The sequence below is a fragment of the Lepisma saccharinum genome, chromosome 17, assembly GCF_977018435.1.
Source record: "Lepisma saccharinum chromosome 17, izLepSacc3.1, whole genome shotgun sequence".
Lineage (NCBI taxonomy): Eukaryota > Metazoa > Arthropoda > Insecta > Zygentoma > Lepismatidae > Lepisma > Lepisma saccharinum.
In genome coordinates, this window is record NC_139245.1 from 13,455,763 (window position 1) to 13,478,102 (window position 22,340).

The window sequence follows — 22,340 nt, forward strand, 5'->3', positions numbered from 1 at the left end:
AGTAACACATTAGGTACAACCATAACATGTATTAAACCCATCCTGAAACAACTCTCCACATACGGTCCTGTTTTCTCCACTGTGGTGGAAAGAAACTAGGCAGGGTTTTCCGAAACAATGCCTCACACACCTGTTTGTGAATTTAATGGCCTTCCCTGGATCAGAGCAGTATCTATGCGGAGCAGAGGGCTGATGAATGGGCAAAGGGGCTCATTCACCAAAAGCCCCCCCCCCCTCTCCCCCTTCTCCTTTGGCCCGTGTGGTAACAGTGCCAACAGGAACAACGGCGTGAAGGAAAACTTGGCAACTCGAATCCTTTCTCTACGTTTTTCCTGGCCGTCTTAGAAGGTGAAGACAAAAAATCTGTCAGATGGTGACTTTACATATTTTTTTTTCTTTTTGCTTTTTCTCACTTGATAAGAGAGTTAGTTAATTGATATGGCGGGATAGAAAGGGAAGAGTTTCTTTGTAGGGGTCCCGGGTTCGAATCCCGGCCTGGCCATTGGTGTTCTTTGTGAACGTCCCTTCCTAATCTTTATTTTCGTGATTAGCCAAAAGTGGCAGAAAAGCAAAGTAAACAAATCAATCAGTTATCAAGAGGTTCGTCGTTGCTTTGCGGATTGTCCCAAGTTTCATCACAGTGTGGTGTCAGGATGTTGTTGAAGAAAGAACATCCTCAAGCTACTCGGTGTTCAAACCCAGAACCCTTGGTTTCGCAGCAAAGCACATCGCCGAGGGTGTCATGACAGAAACACCCTGTATTTTAAATGCTTTGTTTCAAGAGTCAAAACTTTGCATGGGTCACTGTTCCATGAAGGCACATGATGGGTGCGGAGATGAGAGTTCACATATTTTCGATGGTGGAGGTGATGTTATAAGCACCAAGCTCCGTCCGCCTTTATTCCCATGGTTGCGCCTTTCATCAACCATTATGAACTAAGTGAATAAGTATACACGATACGTCTTCAAAGTACAGGGGTCGGCATAAGTCAGTTTACCGCTGCACACTACAACGTGACGGACGGAGTTGAATGCAACTTCACGATCCTTCCATTCTATGATGCCTTTCCACTAGCAGTGACTGTTTTTGGTGAGTTAGGTGCCAAATGTTGTCCCCAAAAACATCTGTAGTGCACGTGCGAGTGTGTTGTGATTGTTTGTACAGACTAACCATTTTGAAATTTGGTCGCATCAAGATCTACAGAAATAGCCCTGCAAGATCTACGGACTTAACCCCATGCGATTTCTTCATGTGGGGAATTGTGAAAAACAAAGTTTTTGCCATGAAGCCGCGAGATATGGAACTCTCAATTCAAAGAAGAATTTTTCACAAATATTCACACCACAATTGTGTAATAGCATCTGTAAATCAGAATCAAAAAAAGTGTAATGAGTGCATCGAAAACAATGGCGGTCATTTTGAGCAGTTGTTGTAACAGGTAATTTATATTTGTATGTGAATACAAACAGTAACGTAATTTACATTTTCGGTAAACTGACTTATGCCGACCTCTGCATATTAATTACTAACATGTAACGGGGGAAGCATGTACTTGAAAATAACTTTTGGAATGAGTTCCCCACGAAATGACTCCAATGCTCACTCTTCCTACGTGATACAAACTAGTGTGTCCCAAGTGATACATACTCGTTGCATTGGGCCTCGTCAACCCGTTATCTAGCATCGCAAGCGGGAACTAGCGTTGCCAGGTACTGGACGCTGTCCGTGCCTTTCCAGTTTCCTGATTTCGCCCGCTGTAATACGAACGCACATTCATTGAATGCGAGAGGATCGCCATGCCTTCCCATGAGCTTCAGGGGAAAAATTCGCATTTGGTTCATACCATTCTTATTTAGGGAATTTTTTTACTTGGGGGACACGTTCCTGTCCTCCTGGTCGAAGGGTCCGTAACCCTCGCTTCAATACCTGATTGGTCATTCCTTTTGCGACGGTGTTTCTGGATCCAACCCGAGTCAAAGAGAATTGAATATGAGCCGTGCCATGTGCGACCATCGGAAGAGTTTCGAGCAGACGCCAGCGTTGCGTGTGTGCGTAGCTCCGTGCAGAATACGCAGCTCCCCAGTCACCAGAGGTACGTCACTCCCTTCCCCCTTCCCCAACTCTTCCTGCGGTCACGAAGGGCATTTCCGCCTATCTCGCTCTCCTGCCCTTTTTAGTCCTCGCCGACAAACAGGAGTATTATTGATCCAGGACCCCCCTATCTGGTTATCACGAGCCGGGAAGAATTCTTGCTAAAGAGAATGCAGAGTCAAGGTGCTTGTTGCAGCGGCATGTACGAGGGTTGTACAAAAAGTTGTGGCTTCTCGTTTTTTCTTCAGGAGAAACCATTACATAGTGGTTCCTAAAGGGAGCACAGTACTGTATGTGTGCAAGTTGCCAGTTGCAGAAGCTGGCAGGATGCTTTCGAAATGTTGTGCTACTGAAGATTAAGAGACGGAGAGAGAATCAAAGATGTGAGACGCACACGCCCGCTAGAGAAACCTGTGGAGTCCAATGAAAATGCAGGATGATAGACCATATCCTGAGACATGAACGAATAAAGAAAGCAGACATTGATGAACAGAAGACACACATAGGCACACCCAGGATGGAGTATATCAAACATACCACTCAGGAGGTGCGCCAAGGGTCCCGGGTTCGAATCCCAGCCTGGGTGTTCTTTGTGAGTGTTCCTTCATCAATTTTATCATATCAATACTCATCCCCATCTTCGCGATTAGCCAAAAGTGGCAGAAAAGCGAAGCAAAATAAACCAAATCAAACCACTCAGGATGTGAATTGCGAAAGCTACAGAAGAATGAAGACATTAGCAGATGGCCGGAAAAGATGGATAAATACAACAGAAAGAATACCATAATAGAAACCAGTTCTACAGGTCTGCTTCTGTAGATACAAGGACACGAGGAACAAGGAAGAAAGAGATGGAAAATTGAAGTGAGCAGAAAAATAACAGGAAACGGAGTATAATTCTCGAATTGAAGAAATGCTTGAGCAAATCATCCTCAGGGCTTGTACACTTCAGAAGTGCTGGAATCAGGCAAGCAGCTTGTGGCCAGTCAGCCCCTTTTAACGGAGGAAGTGTGTCTAAATGCCCGGAATTTCAGAATGGTTTCCGTTCCGGGCATTTCTGCACACTGTCACTACAAGACCACACTCCGCACTTTTCAGGCCTAAATATTCTAAGTAGGGTCGGTTCTCCAATAACAGTGGCTGCTGTTGTCGAGAACTGCAGAAATTCGGTATAACATGGATTATTCTGTATTCTCGTCTCTCTGTAATGACCCATCATGACCACACGGCTCAAAATCGCACACAGTCTTCGACAATCTAAAATCCAAGAAGAGTTAGCCAATTTGACTGAATTTTATGGGTTCTCGTTCGTGGTAATAGGAAGGAATAACGAATATGTTAATGGAAAGTGAGACAGAAGTTCCACTTGTTTTGTAAGCAATGAATAGTATCACTAATTCTAATGATGAATTCGCGTTATTGTGATTCAGTAAGCAGAACGAACAAAAACATTTCTGAGATCGCTTCCCCGCTTGGATTTTATTATAGGTTATGTGTGGAAATGCATAGACACAGTTGTAGCACTGTACCCATTGTGAAAGTTGGTATTGTTTGTTTCAACTCCAGTGTTTCGATGCATGTATGGCCTCTATAAAAACTAAATATTCTGTCACTTAGCGAGTGTTATAGGAGATCGAAGCAAAATACGATTTTTGTGTCTGACTAACTTGTGCTGATACCACTACCAGGTACAGTCACAGTCAGTAAAAATCTGTAAATCTATATACTTAAATACTAATTTTCCTGTATGGCGTCATGTGTGTTGCCTAATTATGACGATGAGCTAACTTCAATAGGGAATCTTCAATGGAAACTTCCGGTTACAGAATCTAGGTTTACAATTTTTTATTGCGGTGTACATACGTACAATTGACTGTTTTGATTCTTGGAAAATATGTACAGGGTGTCCCACTCGTAAGGGGCCCCGGAAAAAGTGTTATAAAAATCTTAATAAAAGAGGATATGAAACCAAATTTGTACATGACATACCTTTATGGTTGAGAAATGAAGGTACATTACAAGAAGTGCTGGAAGTGACCTCCCCCCACCTGTATACACAGTTCAACACGGCGCTGCATGTTCGTGAATGTTGCTGCCAGAGTATTCGGCGTGACTGCCTGGATTTCACGGCGGATGTTCTCACGAAACTCGTCGATGGTGCGTGGTTTGTTCTTGTACACACTACCTTTAAGGTGACCCCACAGAAAAAAGTCAGGGGGGTCAAGTCCGGTAACCTTAGGGGCCATAATCATTTTGAAATCACTCTGTCAGGGAAAAATGATTCCTAAGATTTTTATAACACTTTTTCCGGGGCCCGTTACGAGTGGGACACTCTGTATAACAAGCTTCAAAACAGTGGCTTCCTTTCTTTTGTGATATATTGATGAGATTCATGATGGCACAAATACAAGGCTAAATCCATATGCTTCGAACCTGGGATATCTGGCTTCGTAGATCGTTACGCTAACCACTCCGCCACTCAAAAAATCAGTGGCGTACGTGGAATTTCTTAAAGCGGAGGGACAGGGTTGTTAAAAATCCAGGAATTGTAAATAAATTTAATTCCGGTCCGTGAGAGAAAATCGGAAAGCTTAAATTGGTTCTGGACCATAAAGACCCTTTTTATCATTAAAAGTATTTGAACTTGGTGCCGGAACATTTTTTCCGGGTCAATTTAAACACTGTCCAATTTCGGTATTGAAATGAAACAATACGCAACTTTGGGCCGAATTTAAATTGTGCGAGAAAAAAAAAGTTCGGTCCCAATAGGACCCATTAGAATTTATGGGTTGCTGCATTTTTAATAACCCTGGTGAAGGTTAACCATTGGCCGAGGTTTGTCTTCATTTCCAGAATATCCCTGTCCAAACAAGGAGCCGGGGTTATTTCATAAATGGCATAATTCACGTAATAATTACTCCCCTGAGCTCTGTCCAACCACGGCGACATTTTCTTCAAGGTGTTCATATCTGCCGCAAGCACTTTTCCAGGTCAGCTGAGCATAATATCCACGTTCCCTTCCCTCTTGATTTATTCACCCACTGAGGGAGCCGTGTGGTACGCACGAGCACACTGTCTCGCCAAGTACACGAATGTTTAATGTCAAAAGACAGGCTGGAGTTGGTGCGCGTTGGCGCCAGATAGTAAGGTGGAAACTAAATATTATACCCCACAGCATTCCTTAACGCTCAACTAAAATTTCTGAAACCTACCCATCTATTCAAGTCCTTTTTTTTTTACCACCAGCTTCCGTGTCGGAGTGATTAGCGTAAGGAACTCTCGAATCCTGAACAAGACATGTGCCTTTTGTTGTGCTTGTTTCCATATTTCATCAATATAATCTCATGGTCGCAGACGTTCTGCTTTTACAGTATTTGACTGATGTCCTATGAAGGTTTACACATTGTTTGAATGCAATTTGATTTGATTTTTGTCATTTAGCGTCGCTTTTCAGTTACTTTAGGCTAATCGCCACGATGAGGAGGATTTGAAATCGATGAAGTAACACTCGCAAAGAATTTCCGTGCCCATAGCCGGGATTCGAACCCGGACCCCCTGGCGTCGCAGCGCGCTGTGCTAGCCATTCCGCCACGGAGGTCAGCTGTTTTAATGTTTTATTTACTTAAACGATAACAAAATTAAAAGAGAGTGAATGGTGTAAACAGTGGCGTATGCTGAGTCTTAAGATCTGGACTAGCTCACTATGACACCTGGTCCTAGTAGACTATGAAGTAAGGGAGAATACTAGGCTCATTCTTGACATCTTCAAGGAAGACACATTGCCATCCTAACGGTAGTTGGGTTACCTGTCAACTTCAGGTTGCCAACTCCTAAGAACCAGGGTTGCCAACTCCTAAGAACCAGGGTTGCCAACTCCTAAGAACTCGGGTTGCCAACTTCGGAATCGCCATTATCTTCTTTTTTAAATCAGGTTAATTCACAGTTTCTAATCGATTTTTCTTCAGTATTTTGCTTTCTAGGCTTCGCAGATAGCGTAGCTAGCCTCGAATATGCGCTCCTGGGTCTAAATTTTAGGCTGTTCGGGAAAGATCACTCAACTCAAAAATGCAATTTTACAGCAGACAGTTTTATGTGTTGATTGTTTTCTTAACAAACGTTAAAGACATGTTGGATTATCACTGTTCTGAATCTTTACACGTGCCCAATATAACATTATATGGATAATATTTTCTTTAATTGATTCAGTTTGACTTAGATGAAAGAAGCAGAAAATCGCAGTTTGTGACTTACGTGCCTTTTCCCGAACATCATACTCGTAGAATTACCGCTGTTAGTGGCTTCAACAGTTCCTGCAGTTTACACCATACCCAGAAAAGCAGCCTTGTATCGTGTTTTGCCTGTAGGTTTTTTTTACCATTATCTAGCTTTACAAGAAAAGTAATTTTAAGGGTGGTTTAATTATCTCGTAACGGAAATTTTCTACTGACCATACAGCCAACGGTCAAGGTAACACTAGACGCATTGTCCATCTCAATGTTCATTCACTCAGTTTTGTAATGTGAGAGTCAGTCATAAATCGAAACAAAAACATTAAGAAGCGGAGACCAACATGTACTTAGGCATGAACACAATTTCATTTCCTAAAACACTTTAAGATGCAGAATAAAATCGATTGAAATGTCGATTGACAATTTGCCTATTGTATAAACAAGAACTTCTGTAAGTAAATATTTTCTTCATTGTACAGTTTCATCACTTAGTAGTGCAATTCGCTTATTTATGCACAGGGGGTCTACCAGTCAAGAGAGTGTCAAGAAATTTGCTTGTGGTCAAGAATTTTTGCTATTTTGTACAGTATAGTGAATTTACATTGTTATATACCTGCACTGGGATTTGATAAAATTGAATAATTGGAAATATAAAATTGTATTGAGTTGTGGTTAAGATTTGTTTCTTAAGAATTACATTGTTGTATTCGTGAAGTTTTGTAAAAATATTAAATAATGTGACCATTCCCCAACCAGGATGAAATTTGAAGCATCAATTTTTACATGCATTAATAATTAAATCAAGTCCAAATATCTTGTTAAAGTACAGCTTTAGTTTTCATCTTAACCGACCTTGTTGTAGGAGTTTTTCATTGAATGAAACTATCTACTTTCTTGATTTTGCAACTATACCTAAGTGGAGCGCGATTAAATAAATGTTAAGAAAAAGGTTAAGAAAAGTCATAAAAAGTCAAGAATTTTGGATTCGTTATTTTGGAAGATACCCTGTTACAGCATTTCTCCCTAACCTTACGTGTCTACCCGTTTCGCCCAGTACCGAAAAACATGTTCTATTGACCCAAGTGATAACACGCGCCAGAACGAAGTGCCGTTTCGCCCAGAGGGAATTTTTAAAATGATGGTTTGAATGTGAAGGGAAATGTGAAAGTAAAAAGACAAATAATCAGGTGTGGCTTCCAAAGGGGAGCCTTGTCGCATTGTTTAATGCATTAATAACAGAAATACAGATACATGTAAATAAGAATACACAGTACAAACACAATATTAACAATAATATTAGCCAGTGAGGTTAGGTTAGGCAAACACAATAGTTGCGGGACATCCTTCTTGCATTTCCAGTACGATTTGTTAGAAGATCGCGAGTGAATTCGATATATGTGGCTAAACAGATTGGGAATTTTTACTTTCACATTTCCCTCTGGCCGAACGGTACTTCCGGTCTGACGCGGGTTATCACTTAGGCCAATAAAACAAGTTCTTCGGCACTGGGCGAAACTGGCATGAATCCTAACCTTATCCCATTCTTTATACAGAAATTTTGTCCTAACTTTATTCGATTGTTTTAAGTGTTGTAACGGTTGTAATTAACCTTGAATTCTTCGTAGTGAAAGTTAAAACTCTTCTAATTATTCTTACAAAACGTTAAAATGAATGCATCACAATTGTGCTGTATAAATTACACAGTGCTAGTAAAATTGTTGACTGTACGAAGCGAAATGGTGCTGATGTTTTCTCCTCTTTCCAGTCGGATGCCAAGATGGTCTTCGACGTCATCCAGCGAATGGAAGACACAGAGCCTTTCTCGGAAGAACTGCTGGCAGCGATGAAGCGGCTCTGGGTAGACTCGGGGGTCCAGGAATGCTTCGGTCGCTCCAACGAGTACCAGCTCAACGACTCAGCCAAGTAGTAAGTACAAATTCTTCCTCTCTCATTCACAACAGGAGCATTCCTATATCCAGAGGTTTAGTATTGAAGCAACTCCATCTGTCCCTATCCTAGTCAATCGTTATCAATTTCTTTCGTCCAGCTCAACGTTAGATCTTAGTCTTGGATTTCCAATGGGTCTCCTACGATAGGTTTCCAGAGAAGAAACCTGTAAACTCTTCATTCCTCTCTAATGCATCCCACATGGCTTACCCATCTAAATATTTTTGATTTAATTATTGTAATGATGCCAGAAGATACAGTTCAGCGTTATGCAACGTTCTCCACGCATTGTTTCATCTTGTAGATCTAAATATTTTTCTGAGGATTTTATTTTCAAATCTCTTCACGCATTTTTCTCATCTAATGTAAGAGACTATGTTTCACAACCATATAATAACAATAGTTTCGGTCTCGAGGACCATTTTGGCGGGATACCCTTGCTATATATTGCTAATAGCATACAGAAGAGAAATATTCTTTAATGTCTGCGTTTTGTGGAAGTTTTATTTGCTTTTTGCTATTTAACATCGCTCTTCTGCCAATTCTGGCTAATCGCGACTATGAATATGAGTGACTATTAGGAGAAATGGATGAAACAGCACTCACAAAAATACCAATGTCAAGACCGGGATTCGAACCCGGGATCTCTGACGTTGTGACCCACTGTGATAACCAATCCACCACGGTGCTTGGCATTGTCGAAGTGTACCTTATGCTCAGATAGGTTAAACTGGATTGTACCTACAATTTAAAGTGTGACACGAACCATTGTGTTATGTTTCTCCGCCTGGGATCTAACCCGAAATCCCTCGATTCCAACGCGCCAGTGTTACCACTATGCCCCCTTCTTTAATATCACTTACGTGTATTGATATTACCACTCAATACTGGAATTTGGAAACTCAATTCAAATGAGTTGTTACCAGTAATTTAGTTTTGATTATTACCTAACACTTAAATAGATGTGAATTATTGTTAACTAACTTTAATCCCCTTCTAAATTCTGCTGATAAATTCACTTGATCTTCCGGTTAGCCAGAACGTTTTGAATGTGGCTTTGCCACGCAAGAAATAAATCATCCATCAACTGGAGAACAGCTGAACAGCTCAATCAATCGCAGTGAATACAAAGCAATAACTGTGACTTCGTGATTTGTGGTTGTTGGGCCATTTTGTATTTCTCCATTTGACAGTCATCTGTGGATGGTTTCACGAACTGGTATGCATAAAATACCTGGGTTCGATTCCCGGCGTGGGGAATTTTTCAAGTATTGTTGCTCTCTGTGTTTATTTTGAACCAATTAATTAATGCTAAAGAATTCATATTCTATTGCAAAAGCCCCACTCAACATTTTGTTTTTGTTAACGGCCCTCATGTCATGTTACTTAAAGGTCTAAATAGGCAGTGTTCTAACGCCTAATTTTAAAGCTAATGCAAATCAAAAATAAAGATTGTCGTCAAGAAACGATAGAATAATCTAAAGAATATAAATTACAATGCAGTTGTTGCTATTTTTAATATTTAAAATTTAAAATAAAATATACTAAACATGTTACTTCACAAGACGCATACTACTCACAGTACATTTTGCCTTTACATAAAACATATAAGTTTTACGTGGATTCACGTAAGTTTTGTGCCTCAGTTCTTGCCAACGTAGGTTTCAAGTTCCAGTTCTGGCTTAGCTATGTGTGTAATTTCTGGGCATCTTCATCCGTGGCGTCAAGTCATCGTCACGATTAGCCAAAAGTTGCAGAAAAGCGACGCAAAATGAAAATTCCATGTAGTTTCATTACAGCAATTACATTGTCATCTCAGAATTGGCTTATGCAACGCTCTGTGCCCTTCCAAGGGAACAATTGGTACCCAGTTGCTCTTCGCTTTCGTCCAATACAGATACCGGAAGTAAAGTCGCTTCTGCCTCCCTCGGAAGGAAATGGAGCAGCCCGTTTGCAGCCGAAGCCACAGGTTGTCGATCTGTGACGTTTCTTTGCGATTTTCGGCTAGCTGGAAACTTTGTTCTGCGGACTTTTCCACCACGGCGAGTTGCACTGCCAAGACTACTTCCCACGGGGACGATTTGCTGTATACTCCGCGAGTTAGGGTAGCGAGAAGATGCCATAGGAAATGCATCTGAATCATTTTCGTATCCATATTTGCTTGGTCAGTATGCGGGGAAGTACACATCGATCGTAGAAATTCTGTGGATATAGAATTTATTCGAGAGAAAGAGTGAATGATACCAGCAGAATTTAGGGGGCAAAATCTGTCTTGAAACTCGTTTTGACTGATTTCGCTCAAATGTCACACCAGGCCAGCCCTCAAAGGTATTTATTTATTTATGCTTTGCACTTCTACACAGGATTTAACCTCCAATTACAGAAGGCGTACACTGTGTTTGATTAATACAATAGAAATTACATAGAAATATACAAACACATATTCATTCATTCACGTACAATACATATAACGTACAGTCACGGACACTTCTGGGTTGTAACGACCCTATTGAAGAAGCACTGAAGCAAGCCATCCATGTCTGACCACCAAGCGCCTTGTGACTAGACAACCCAACCAACAGTGTAATTCTGCGGCTTGTATACCAGTCACGGGTATACATCTCTGTAAATTGAGTAGTGATGCCAAAGAGAAATACGAGATGATGATTGTCGATCGTAATGTCTCGTGTTCTCGACATGGAATAATACTCGGTCCACGTTACGTTCCATTTTTAATGTTGTTTGGGAACGAACCTGACGAACTGGGTTTATATTTTCACTTCTTGCATTACAGTAAATTCCATATTTTACAATTATATTAATGCTTTGAACGAAAATAATACCCAGAAAAACATCGAACACACGTGCACACCACTCTTCTCACACACATGCACGTGAAAACAAACACACAAAGCTAAGTTTTAACTTCCAAGTGAATGTCCAAATAACAGTAAATGGAGAAGCACGATGCGCGAAACATGGGACTTTTCACAGAAAGAATGCGTCTATTTTTGACATACGTGGTTTCTATTAATAGACAATGAAACAATTATGAGAGAAATTAAGATGCATTTTCGTCTTCAGGTGTTGAGGAAAGAAACAGAGTGACTGGAAAAAAGAAAACATGGTGTTTTTGATAGTGTTGGTTAGCGTACAGAGCTTTTACCAGTGAGATCTAGGTTCGATCCCCACCAAGGACAGTTTTCTTTTATTATTTTCTATTAGTGAAGAAGTATGTACTATTGTTTTCTAGGCATTTTGACGAAAGCATACACATCAAATTTGTTCGTTTAATCTGTATTTTCATTCTTCTAATAAGTTCTCTGTCGCAAGGGGATATAGAGATTCTCTATCTAGGCGATATATATCTTCTCAATGGTTCCGTAGCTACGATTCTCCAGTCCCTTCCACCAACTTGTCTTATTTATTTACTTTATTCATATCAACTCACGAAATACCATGAATCTCTCTACTTTACATTTTAAAAATTGATTTTTATAACTGTTTGTGAAATATATAAAAACTAAAAACATTAAGATACCAAGAAATGAAATATATAAAAGCTAAGAACATTAAGATACCAAAAAAAAACACAAGAAAAAATAAAAGAGAAAGACGCAAAAAACATAAAAAATAAAAACAAAAATACATACACACTAAGTAAAAAAATAGACGTAAAACATAAACACACACGCAACAAACATAATCAAATTACAGAAAAAGTCGGTGGGTGTTGGTCCTACAAGTTTACACGAAGGTTTTATTTTATTTCCCTGTTTTCAGTACTTGTAATTTCACTCCAGAAGATGATTTGTTAATTTTGATTTGAATTGGCCGAGAGAAGACGAGTTTCTTATGTCGTTGGGGGAGGTCATTCCACGCTCTGGTAGCAGTGACCGTTAAGGAATTTCCATAAAACGTTGTCTTGTGGGAGGGGATGGCCAGCAGAGAGTTGTCTCTCGAACGGGTGGCAAAGGTGTGTGCTGAATCGAGAAAGTAGGTAGGAGGGCTCTCGTGAGTTTACTATTTTGTAGAGCGCTGTAAGAGCGTGGAAGCGGCGGCGAGTGGAAAGGTCGAACCAACCTAGGTCCTTGAAAGCCGGGGTCAGGTGGTCAAAATATTTGTTATTCTAAATGTAGCACACACATGCATTTTGTATTCGCTGTAGACGTCTTGCTAGTTCACCGTTGAGGTCAATATATTGTTTATTGCTTCATTTTATTTTTCCAGTTGCAAGAGAACCTGGAAAAATAGAATACTGATTTACGCATATGAAAGAACCCTGGTGGAGAGACTACTTGCAATTTGTGCTCTCGTCTCCTGAAAAGTTTGTTTCCTGTTCCTTATGCAACCACCACAACGTTGTTGTTGCGGTGGATACATAAGTTCAAGGCGACTGTAAACTTATCACAGGAAGTTGGCATTGAGATGCATTAATTACCAACATAAAGCATTAATTTGCGCGCATGTGTGCACTTTACAATGCAGAGTCCCAGCTGAAAACCTAAGCACAAATCCTGCATCTATTGGATTCGCGCGCCGTATGTACAACGACTTGGATGTAGTTTGGGAATCATCTAAATTCTAAAGCATTAATATTGTAAACCTGAAATATAAATTCGCTCTCTCATGTTTATGAATTGAACGGGTATATAACATGATATTTTGGTCATCTTTGAGTTCATTAAGGAAAAAGGGTATTAGAAGGTATACTGTAGATAAATTGTTTTCGTGTTGTGTTGAGTAATTTCAGAAACTTTCAATGAGTCCAATGCATTCCTTCACATAAAGGTTTGAGTTAATGTGCGGAATGAATGATGCATATAACACACCAATACAAGGGCGGCCGCAGAGGGGGGGGGGGGGGCACTTGCCCCCTGAGAGTTCTGTAATTCAAAATGTGAAATTGTAGCGTGAAAACATAGGCCAGGAGTATCTTGAAATACATCAGATTGAATGCCTATGCAAATTATCCTATTGCTGGGGATGCTTTGTGAGAATTCTCTTAACTGGGGAAAAGCATCATCCCACCCTTTCCCCGCTTTAAGCACTGCTGCCCCCCCAAAAAAATCCTGCAGGCGGCATTGTACAGTGGGATCCATGAGTATTACCGTGCAAATTGACCATGACTATATTCATTAATTTTTATCTCTCATCCTATTGTGTTTGTAAGCGATGGATTTTTACGTGTGCTGGTGCAGAAGTTGTCAACAGCTTGTTTTGAGTTTTCTTTTAATTCTTGTAGCTCTTAATGGGTCAAAATAAAGTGCATGAACATGGTGATGGACAATTTGCACGGTAATACTCATGGATCCCACTGTACCAATATCTTACACGTATACATAATACACATTTTTCGATTATTGAGGGGGATGTATCCTCCCTGTCCTTCCACTGCTAACGACGCCCATGTTCCCGCATATGTTGAGAACTTATCGAGTCCACATCGGAGGAAGCAACAGCTCCGTGTGCGGAACAGCACCACACGCAAAAAATCCTACAGGTGGGCGAGAATGAGAGCCCAAATTGGCTATATTGATGATGATTAATTGAGATACAAAGCAGGAGGGGAGGTGGAGGCTGAAGGTTCGTCTTCTTTCTAAGCCCTCCCGCTTTTCCTTCGTGCCGGTTCGCGTGCTTTCTCCAGTCTCGTGACGTAGCCCCGGTCGGGCGTCACGTGACCTCCACACAGGGCGTGTCGGCGGGGGCGGCGCTCTCAGCTGTGACGTCATCCGTCGATCAATACATTGAGTTGCACCACCGGAGCCTAGACCTGAATCGGGCGCGCGCTGTGGTACATACGTGGGCAAAAGTAATGTCAGGCTTTGCTTCGGATTCAACTTAGGGAGCATTGTTTCATTATAAGTGAGCTCACATTTGGAGGCGGGGGATGAGAGGGTGGAAATCTGTACTTTTTTGTCTGGTTGCTGGAACGGTTTTCTCGTATTAGATGTGGATGCCTAATTCTCGATTCCATAGTCCGCCCAACGGCAATAGTAATAGTAGATGAATTGTACATCAGCTTTCCAGAATGTGATGATCATGAATTAAAATAAAAGAAGTCAATGAGCAGAGACGAGCGGCTAGGGACAGCATTAGCAACTTGTAAATACTTGCTAACAGCACCAACTCTGGACCACCTATCCACGTATGCCTATAATAGCTTAAATAAACAAAAGTCAACGTGCCTAACATGTTTACATGCTTATTTCTGCTATTATATGCAACGTGATTAGGTTATGCAGGCCAGGTTTGGTGCTGTTAGCAAGTATTTACAAGTTGCTAATGCTGCCCCTAACCGCTCGTTGAGCAGAGGACACATCTACTTAGTATCCTTAAAACAACACAGGGTGTACACCGTAAGCCAAACGTTACTATCGGATACAGTTCATAGTGCAATAACGTATTATTCGCTAGCGAAATTGACATAAATAATTGTCATTTTAGAGAGAATAATAGCATATTTAAGCAACACAGAACGTCGAACTTCTTAGTGCCATATTTAATTATGGTCATCATACAGAGAAGTTCGACCATTGAGAGCTGCACTGACATTATCTTATAACTCCATTAAGCCTTGTTTCCATGATTATGAAAAACTAAATATGCTGACCAAGGCAGTAATTTATTTTATTAAAAACATAAACTAACTTAACGTTTCAACCTTCTAGCAAGGTCTTCTTCAGACTTTTGTACTTGATACAGAGTCTGAAGAAGACCTTGCTAGAAGGTTGAAACGTTAAGTTAGTTTATGTTTTTAATAAAATAAATTACTGCCTTGGTCAGCATATTTAGTTTTTCATAATGACATTATCTTAGTTATTCTTGTCCTATTTCACTCTCTAATGTGTATTTCTGACCTCCGTGGCGACTACTGCTTAGAACATCGCGCTACGACTTCAAGGGCCCCGGGTTCGAATCCAGACCTCTGCATGAATGTTCTTTGTCAGTGTCCTTTCTTCAATTTCATCATATCATCACTCTTCCTCATCTTCGCGATTAGCCAAAAGTAGCAAGAAAGCGTAGTATAATCAAGAAACAAGTAAATTGAAAGAACATAGAAGATTGACTACGCAATCAGTGTCTTAACGACCAAGATATCCTTGAATTCGGAGAATAATAGGAAATTGACATTTTAAATGTGGAATTTGTTCAGAAGACTTGTAAAATTAGCTCTACTAGGTCTTCACCTAAACAGTTACAACGAATCATTCATAAATATACATTTTGGTGATCTCTTGTTTGTGAGCCGACCCCAGTGGCGTAGTGGTTAGCACATCGCGCTTCAACGCCAGGGGTCCGGGTTCGAATCGTGCCCTGGACATGGATGTTTGCGAGTGTCCATTAATCAATTTCATCATATCACTCATTCCCCATCTTCGCAAATTAGCCAAAAGTGGCACAAGAGGCGAAGTGAAATAAAGCAAATCAATCAATCAATCTTGTTTGTGCTTGACCTTGGCAAGTACCTTGTCAGGGCTGTTAAAATGCACAAAAAAAATAACTTACACATCAAACATAGGAACTCATATGGTTGTTATGGTTGACGGGTCGTTATACTAGCAGCAATTTAGTTTTAAAACTATACTAATTACAACCTTTGTCAGAAAAGTTCCAGGACTGATTTTTTTCTTTACCTGTGATATTCAAACACAAGAAATGGGTGTTATTCAGTCACCTGATATGTGTTCCGAATAGAAATAGCCTTGGAAGTGTTTCAATGTAAACACACTAGGAGGCAGGGCTGTGTTTAGAAGCCCACTGTTTGGCTTGTTGGCGCATTTAATTGGAAGTTACACAAGTGTCGTGATGGACGTGCATTCCGAGCAGAGAGTTAACATTAAGTTTTGTGTTAAGCTGTGAAACCCCTAGTGAAACATGGAATATAATACAGCAAGCATTTGGTGACAAGGCATTATCGAGAAGCCGTATCTTTGAATGGCACAAAAGGTTTCGGAAGGGCAGAGATTCAGTGCAAGATAGTCCAAAGACAATGTTGATCCAATTTTTTCATGCTAAAAGTTTGGTGCACCATGAATATCTGCCTGAAGGACAAACGATAAACAAAAACCTTTATATTGACGTCCTGAAACATTTGCGTCAAGCAATTCGGCGGTGCCGTCCTGATTTGTGGGCATCTGGGCATTGGTTCTTATTGCACGGCAATGCAAGGCCACATACTGCTTTATCAGTCCAGGAATATCTGGTTAAGCATCGTATCTCTGCTCTACCACATCCCCATATTTACCCGACCATTTACCGTGTGATTATTTTTTGTCTCTCCGTGTGCAAACACCGCTGAAAAGGAAGCGTCATGAGGATATTGGTAGCAATCCAAACGGTTTTGTGACAGATGTGAAGAGAAGCATCCTAGATGAAGCTTTCTCTGCTTGCTTCCATGACCTCCAGAAACGGTGGCAGCTGTGTATAGATAGCCGAGGGGACTATTTTGACAAAACCTAGGACCATTAGTTCCTATGTTGAATAAATTATTTTTTACGAGCTCAGTCCTGGAACTTTTCTGACAAAGGTTGTAGTTTCAACTTTAAATAACAAAATAGGTAAAAATTTAAGTTTCATTAGTTAGATAATTTGACGGGTCGGAAATTTATAATAATTTTTACTATGGAAGAAATGAGAACATCATTATGCATGGTAAAGGGACGAGGCGAATATAATATTTACACTGTCTCGTTTTATCGCATCGTTTATAAACACACTCCAGTCTTTATTTCGAAGGAAAATCACAACCTCGTCTCGTTCGATAAAAGTTCTTAACCTTTAAACAGCCAATGGGTCATATATGACCCATAGAAAGTATAGGCGAAAACAGCCAATGGGTCATATATGGCCCATGGTGCCGATTACAACATTCACGTGCTTTTAGGACCTTCATACTTGTATGTGAGGTTGTAAACGCTGACAGATGTTGAGATAAGACTTTGAAATGTCATGTGGAAGAAAACCCACCCACCAGGACTCCCCTCCCCCCCCCCGACTCCAAAGTTACATATGGAAGCTGGCGCGAATTTTAAATTTGTGCACTTATGTGACAAAAAAAAAATGTTATAACTCGTAGGCTATTTGACCAAACTACTTCGGGTAACTTTTGTTTTTCCGCTAAAACATCAGGGCATGCAACCGTGCAGGAATCAAAACGCCAAAGTCAATAAGAGGGGTTGAGTGGGCCGCGGCCCCCAACTTCCAATGAAAAAATCATAAAAATTTGGAGTTTGCCCCTTCTTCCTCCGCTATTTTTGGAAGGGGAGGCAAACTTTAGCCTTATTTTCAAAGAATGGTCCTTTCTCAACCGAATGAAAGTCATTTCATGTTCCTGGGTGCATTACATTATAGAATATGTGAACAAACTCCCCATTTTTATGATTTTTTCATTGAAAGTTGGGGACCGCGGCCCACCCAACCCCTCTTATTGGCTTTGGCGATTTGATTCCTACACGGTTGCATGCCCTGATGTTCTAGCTGAAAAAAAAAAGTTGCCCGAAGTAGATTGCTCAAATAGTCTCGGAGATATAACGTTTTTTTCTGAAATAAGTGTAAAATTTAAAAATCGCGCGCAAAGGCGGCGGCCAGTGAGGGGTTACTTTCGAAAACCCACTCGGCGGTCTAAAGGTTAATAAACTAAGGAAACAAGTTTCTGGTAATTAGATAACTCATCATCTACAATGATGATAACACGAGTAGTCATAAATGAAAGTAAATAAACTGGTAATCGCGCCTATTATGCACGCCTGCAACTACCTAGCTACTTAAAGGGTCAAGGGTCAGCTGATCACAAAACATAGAAAGCTATAAAAACAGATAAGACATTAGTGCGGCCAGTTTTTACCTATGGGTCGGAAACATGGATTAACAGAATCACATAAGAATTCCTGAATTCATCTGAATATGAAATAATAAGATATGCAGAGGATAAGATGTACTATTGAACTGGAGGAGTTAATCGGTGGGCAGAACACTGTTGGATCACATCGAATGTCTGAAAATCGGATTCCAAAGAGAACACACCGGAGGAAAGTTCTACCAGAGATGGCAGAGAAGCAGACCAAGGCTAGGGTAAATGTATGGTTTAGTGGCGGAATTACGACAGATAGGAATTGGGAACTGGAGAGAGGAATTCAGAAATAGAAAGTACCTGCGCCGGTAGTGGAAGCGGCCAAGGCTATCATATATTATATTTCTTGGGTTAATCGCGACGACGAGGACGAATGATGAAAAGGCTAAAGGAACACATACAATAATGCTTCTATGCGCTATCCAGGATTTTGACCTTGGACCTCTGGCTACATAATTATAAATATTAATTTTAATTTAAGATAAATGTTAGAGACCTCTGTCTGAATGTGTCGCTTAGAAAAGCAGTTTTGATTTAGGAGAGAGAAAAAAAAATCTTGCATTATTATTTAGTAAGTGTCGAATTAGACCAAAATTTCAAACAGTAAGTCTCGGTTTTGTTTAAATTTTTCCAACATCATTCTCGTTTTCGTATCGACTATGAATCTCTTCTCTCTACATTGATTAGCGGTTGTAGAGGTCAAAAACTTTTAATTAAACACTTTTTAATTAAAAGGCACCTTCAATCTACACCTTCGCGCAGCGCTGTTTCAAGACATCCCAGGCGAACAGCATAATTAGAAACACGACGTGCCACGCGTACAGAGATATGACACATCCGATTGACTGAGTTATGTTGTTCGTGTTGCACGAGAACAGCAACGTAACCAATTTGATTGTTAACTTACCGGGAAAGAAGTGCGCAAACAATTGTATTATAATTTTATCAGCGCAAACTGTCATCTAACATTGACAAATGGAGTAAAACCTGTGAGCAGAAACGTACGAGCCAACATTTCCAGCAGCTACTGTCGAAGCGTTAAAATTGCCAATGAATAACCAAGGGAAACTCGGAAAGTAAGATTCCACGCTCATCCACTACCCTCAGGGTAAACCATAAAATAACAGTGGAGCTCTAACAAGTAACATGCGTAACAAGTAGCAAACCAGCAATTCGATTCTGTTGTTGTTATTACAACTCAAGAAGCTTGTAAAGTTAAAACAAACTTGCTAATTCACTTTGTGCTGGATAGGACTATTCCCATATGCATGCAGCCACTTAATATTGTAACGGTCATGTCAGTGATGACGCATTTCTGTTAAACTGTGGTTGACGACCAACCTGTATGTGAAACTCTTGGCATGATAGAACGGTAAAGAATGATGTGGAATGTTCGTTGTTGTGGCCATAGAAGATGTCATGAAATGTAAGTTTAATGATAATTATTCCTTTTGTATTTCAAATTATTGGATTTGAAGATGGGTAAATTTTCCCTATCCGGAAAACGCCTGAAACTCGCTATTTATGTCACTTTCCATATTCCTACTTATGTATTCTGCATTGAGAAACATTGCTGAAGGTGGCATTGAGCTTTTTTCACGGAAATAATCTATATTTTCGACGTATGAAGTAAGTTTTGTTCGTTTCTTTTTCCCTTCAGTAACACGCTAAATGGCGGTCACAGTTTCACTACCGTAGTCGGCATGCAGTGTTTCCACCCCACTCCACCCAAAAATACCTACGCAGCCCCACAAACCATTGACGCATAGCCCCACGAACCATTTCCGGTAAGGTTAGGTTAGGTAGGGTCTCGTATAGGTTAGAATAGTTAAAAATTGGTTTCGAAAAAAATACGCGTAGCCCCACACACCATTCTCGCATATCCCTACGAACCATTGACACATTGCCCCACAAACAATTTGCGGAAACGTACCTTCTTCAGTTACAAAACACGTGTTTGGAAACTCTGACCGGGATTTACTGGGATTACGTCATCACACACAGGCTACATCCACCTGGAAGTAAATGGATGCAAGAGCTTTCGTGCATCGGTCACCCATTTATATCGAAAAATAGATTATTTACCGGCAAAATTGAATGAACGATGCGAGAAAACACTTCCCCGAACTTCCACAATTCTAAAGAAACTGCATTCGGTAAGTAATTTCTCCTGTAAATTTGAAGAAATCAGTTTTCCGGATATGGAAAATTTACCTGAAGATGTTTCTTTTTCGTGTAGGAATAAGTTGATTTTCTTGAGGGGTGGAAAATAAAAATATGATCCGTGTTTGAAGTTTATTATTTAGACAGTGCATTGCTGTGATTAGCCGTTAAGTGTTCATTTATGATATCAAATGAACTGATAAAATTTTTCTCTCACGCATAATGTGATTGTAAAGTGAGGTGATGTTTCTTTTCGTTGCCAGAATCTGAGTGAAGAGTAAAAAACGTATTGCTATTTTACACAGACCGGTTAGTGCGTGTCAATATTTACGTCAACTCTATGCAGAGATATCCTAATCATGACTCTGCTATAAAATGTGATCCTAATTGCTAGGATATCCAGATCCTCTTGGTTACAAGGCGATAGAGAAAGTAATTCAGCATAGTTAGTGGTATGTATAATGTCCAAATTGCGTTTCCATTCGACAATCAACTTTGTCTATAATTTGAAAACACAGGCGCAATACAATCTCTATTTTCAGTGTAATTAGTGTAGTCCACTCATGAAATTTTGGTAAGGATGTCGAATCGACCCTTCCCAATAGAAAAATGTATCATACATCGTTGGAAAGGTTTTGAATCAAGGATTACAGAAATGGATGACTTAAGGTGAGGAAGCAATGGAAAGTGTAGAAAAACGGGGTCCGTGGTCGCATTCTACACCCTCGATTTCGCAAGGATTTTTTTTTTATGAAGATTGTCTTTACAATTGTGAAGAACAAAATTATGGACCGCGGAAACAAGTATTTACGACTGTACAGCCGTTTCAAATTGAGATGTAGCCGTTTGAAGTTGCGAGGTGGAAGTGTACTTGCGGCCATTTTAGTTTCGTTGCACACGTACCGATGGAAGAATGTAAATGTCGGTTTTTCAGGGCTATACCCCAAGAAATGTCATTAAAATTGCTGTCCAAATTTCCCGCCGATTCCGGGCTCCGCCCCTGGGGTAATTAACCTACCGCTATCGCGGTCCCGCCTTTCTCTATAGAGTCCCTGTGGAAGGCATGTTAGAAACCGGCCTAGCCAACTGCCCCCAACACTATTTTCCGCACTGACCCCTTAATGTTTCCAAAAAATGAACGCTAAAATTTAACCTCAGAGGGTAACTTGCATCTTTTTTCCAAGGCCAGGCACTGAATTGCGGTTCGAAGTTGAATTCGGAAGTCCAAAAGAGAAGTAAGTCGTATGTCAATAGTCTTTTGTCCTTTTCCACAGAATGCTACCCTCTCCTTCCGTTCCATCATAAAAATAAGAAGTCTCAAATTATCCCATCCCACAAGTCATTCAGAAAATACAACCCTCCTCTTTACAGCCTGCAGATGCCAAAAAGAAATGTGCACGATGTTCCACAAGATAACGTATTTACACACCCCGCCAATACATCACACAATTTAACATATCGCAATCGCAAATTATCCCATTGCACAAGTCAATATAAGAAGAAAATGTTCAGACGTCCGCCTGTGACATGAATCCATGATGGACCTAAAAAACCGTATTGACGTTACATACGTAAGGAATTTTAATATTAAGAAAACGTAAGTTTCGTAGCACGTAGATCTAAAAAAAAATACCTTCCGCGCTATTTTGAAACACCCTTTGGTATAAAAAACTAGTTTTTGTGACGAAAATATTTTAAAAATGCGGGAAATCGAGGGTGTAGAATGGGACCACGGAGCCGAAAAACTTATTAAGTTACGGAAACAATCATTATAAATTTAACATAATGAGCGTAATTTACGTGATGATGTAAGTTAAATGCTTAATTTGTGATGTTAGGCCTATTTGGTTTAGTTATTTTAGCGTAAATAATACTGGGTGTCCCAGAAGTCTTTCCCTGATTACAAACTTTATTCATACCCGCTATATGCAACGTGGAGATGTGAAAGTGGTGCCAAAATGTTGGAAAACTAACCAACTTTATTTGTTGCATGTTTCAGTAATGTGGCTATAGTGTAGCAGTGTCAGTGCCAAGGAATCCGGATTTAATGCTCTTG

At 40.3% G+C, this 22,340-nt stretch overlaps 1 protein-coding gene across 2 annotated transcripts in view; it reads left to right on the forward strand.

The window, feature by feature from the left end:
- The window catches only part of Galphao (G protein alpha o subunit), a 285,136-nt gene that overhangs the window by 198,278 nt on the left and 64,518 nt on the right, over nt 1-22,340 (forward strand). For both annotated transcript variants that reach the window (XM_083138944.1, XM_083138943.1), the window contains exon 4: nt 8,087-8,247. In XM_083138944.1, the coding sequence (XP_082995070.1) occupies nt 8,087-8,247 (161 nt within the window). The remainder of the gene's footprint in view (nt 1-8,086; nt 8,248-22,340) is intronic.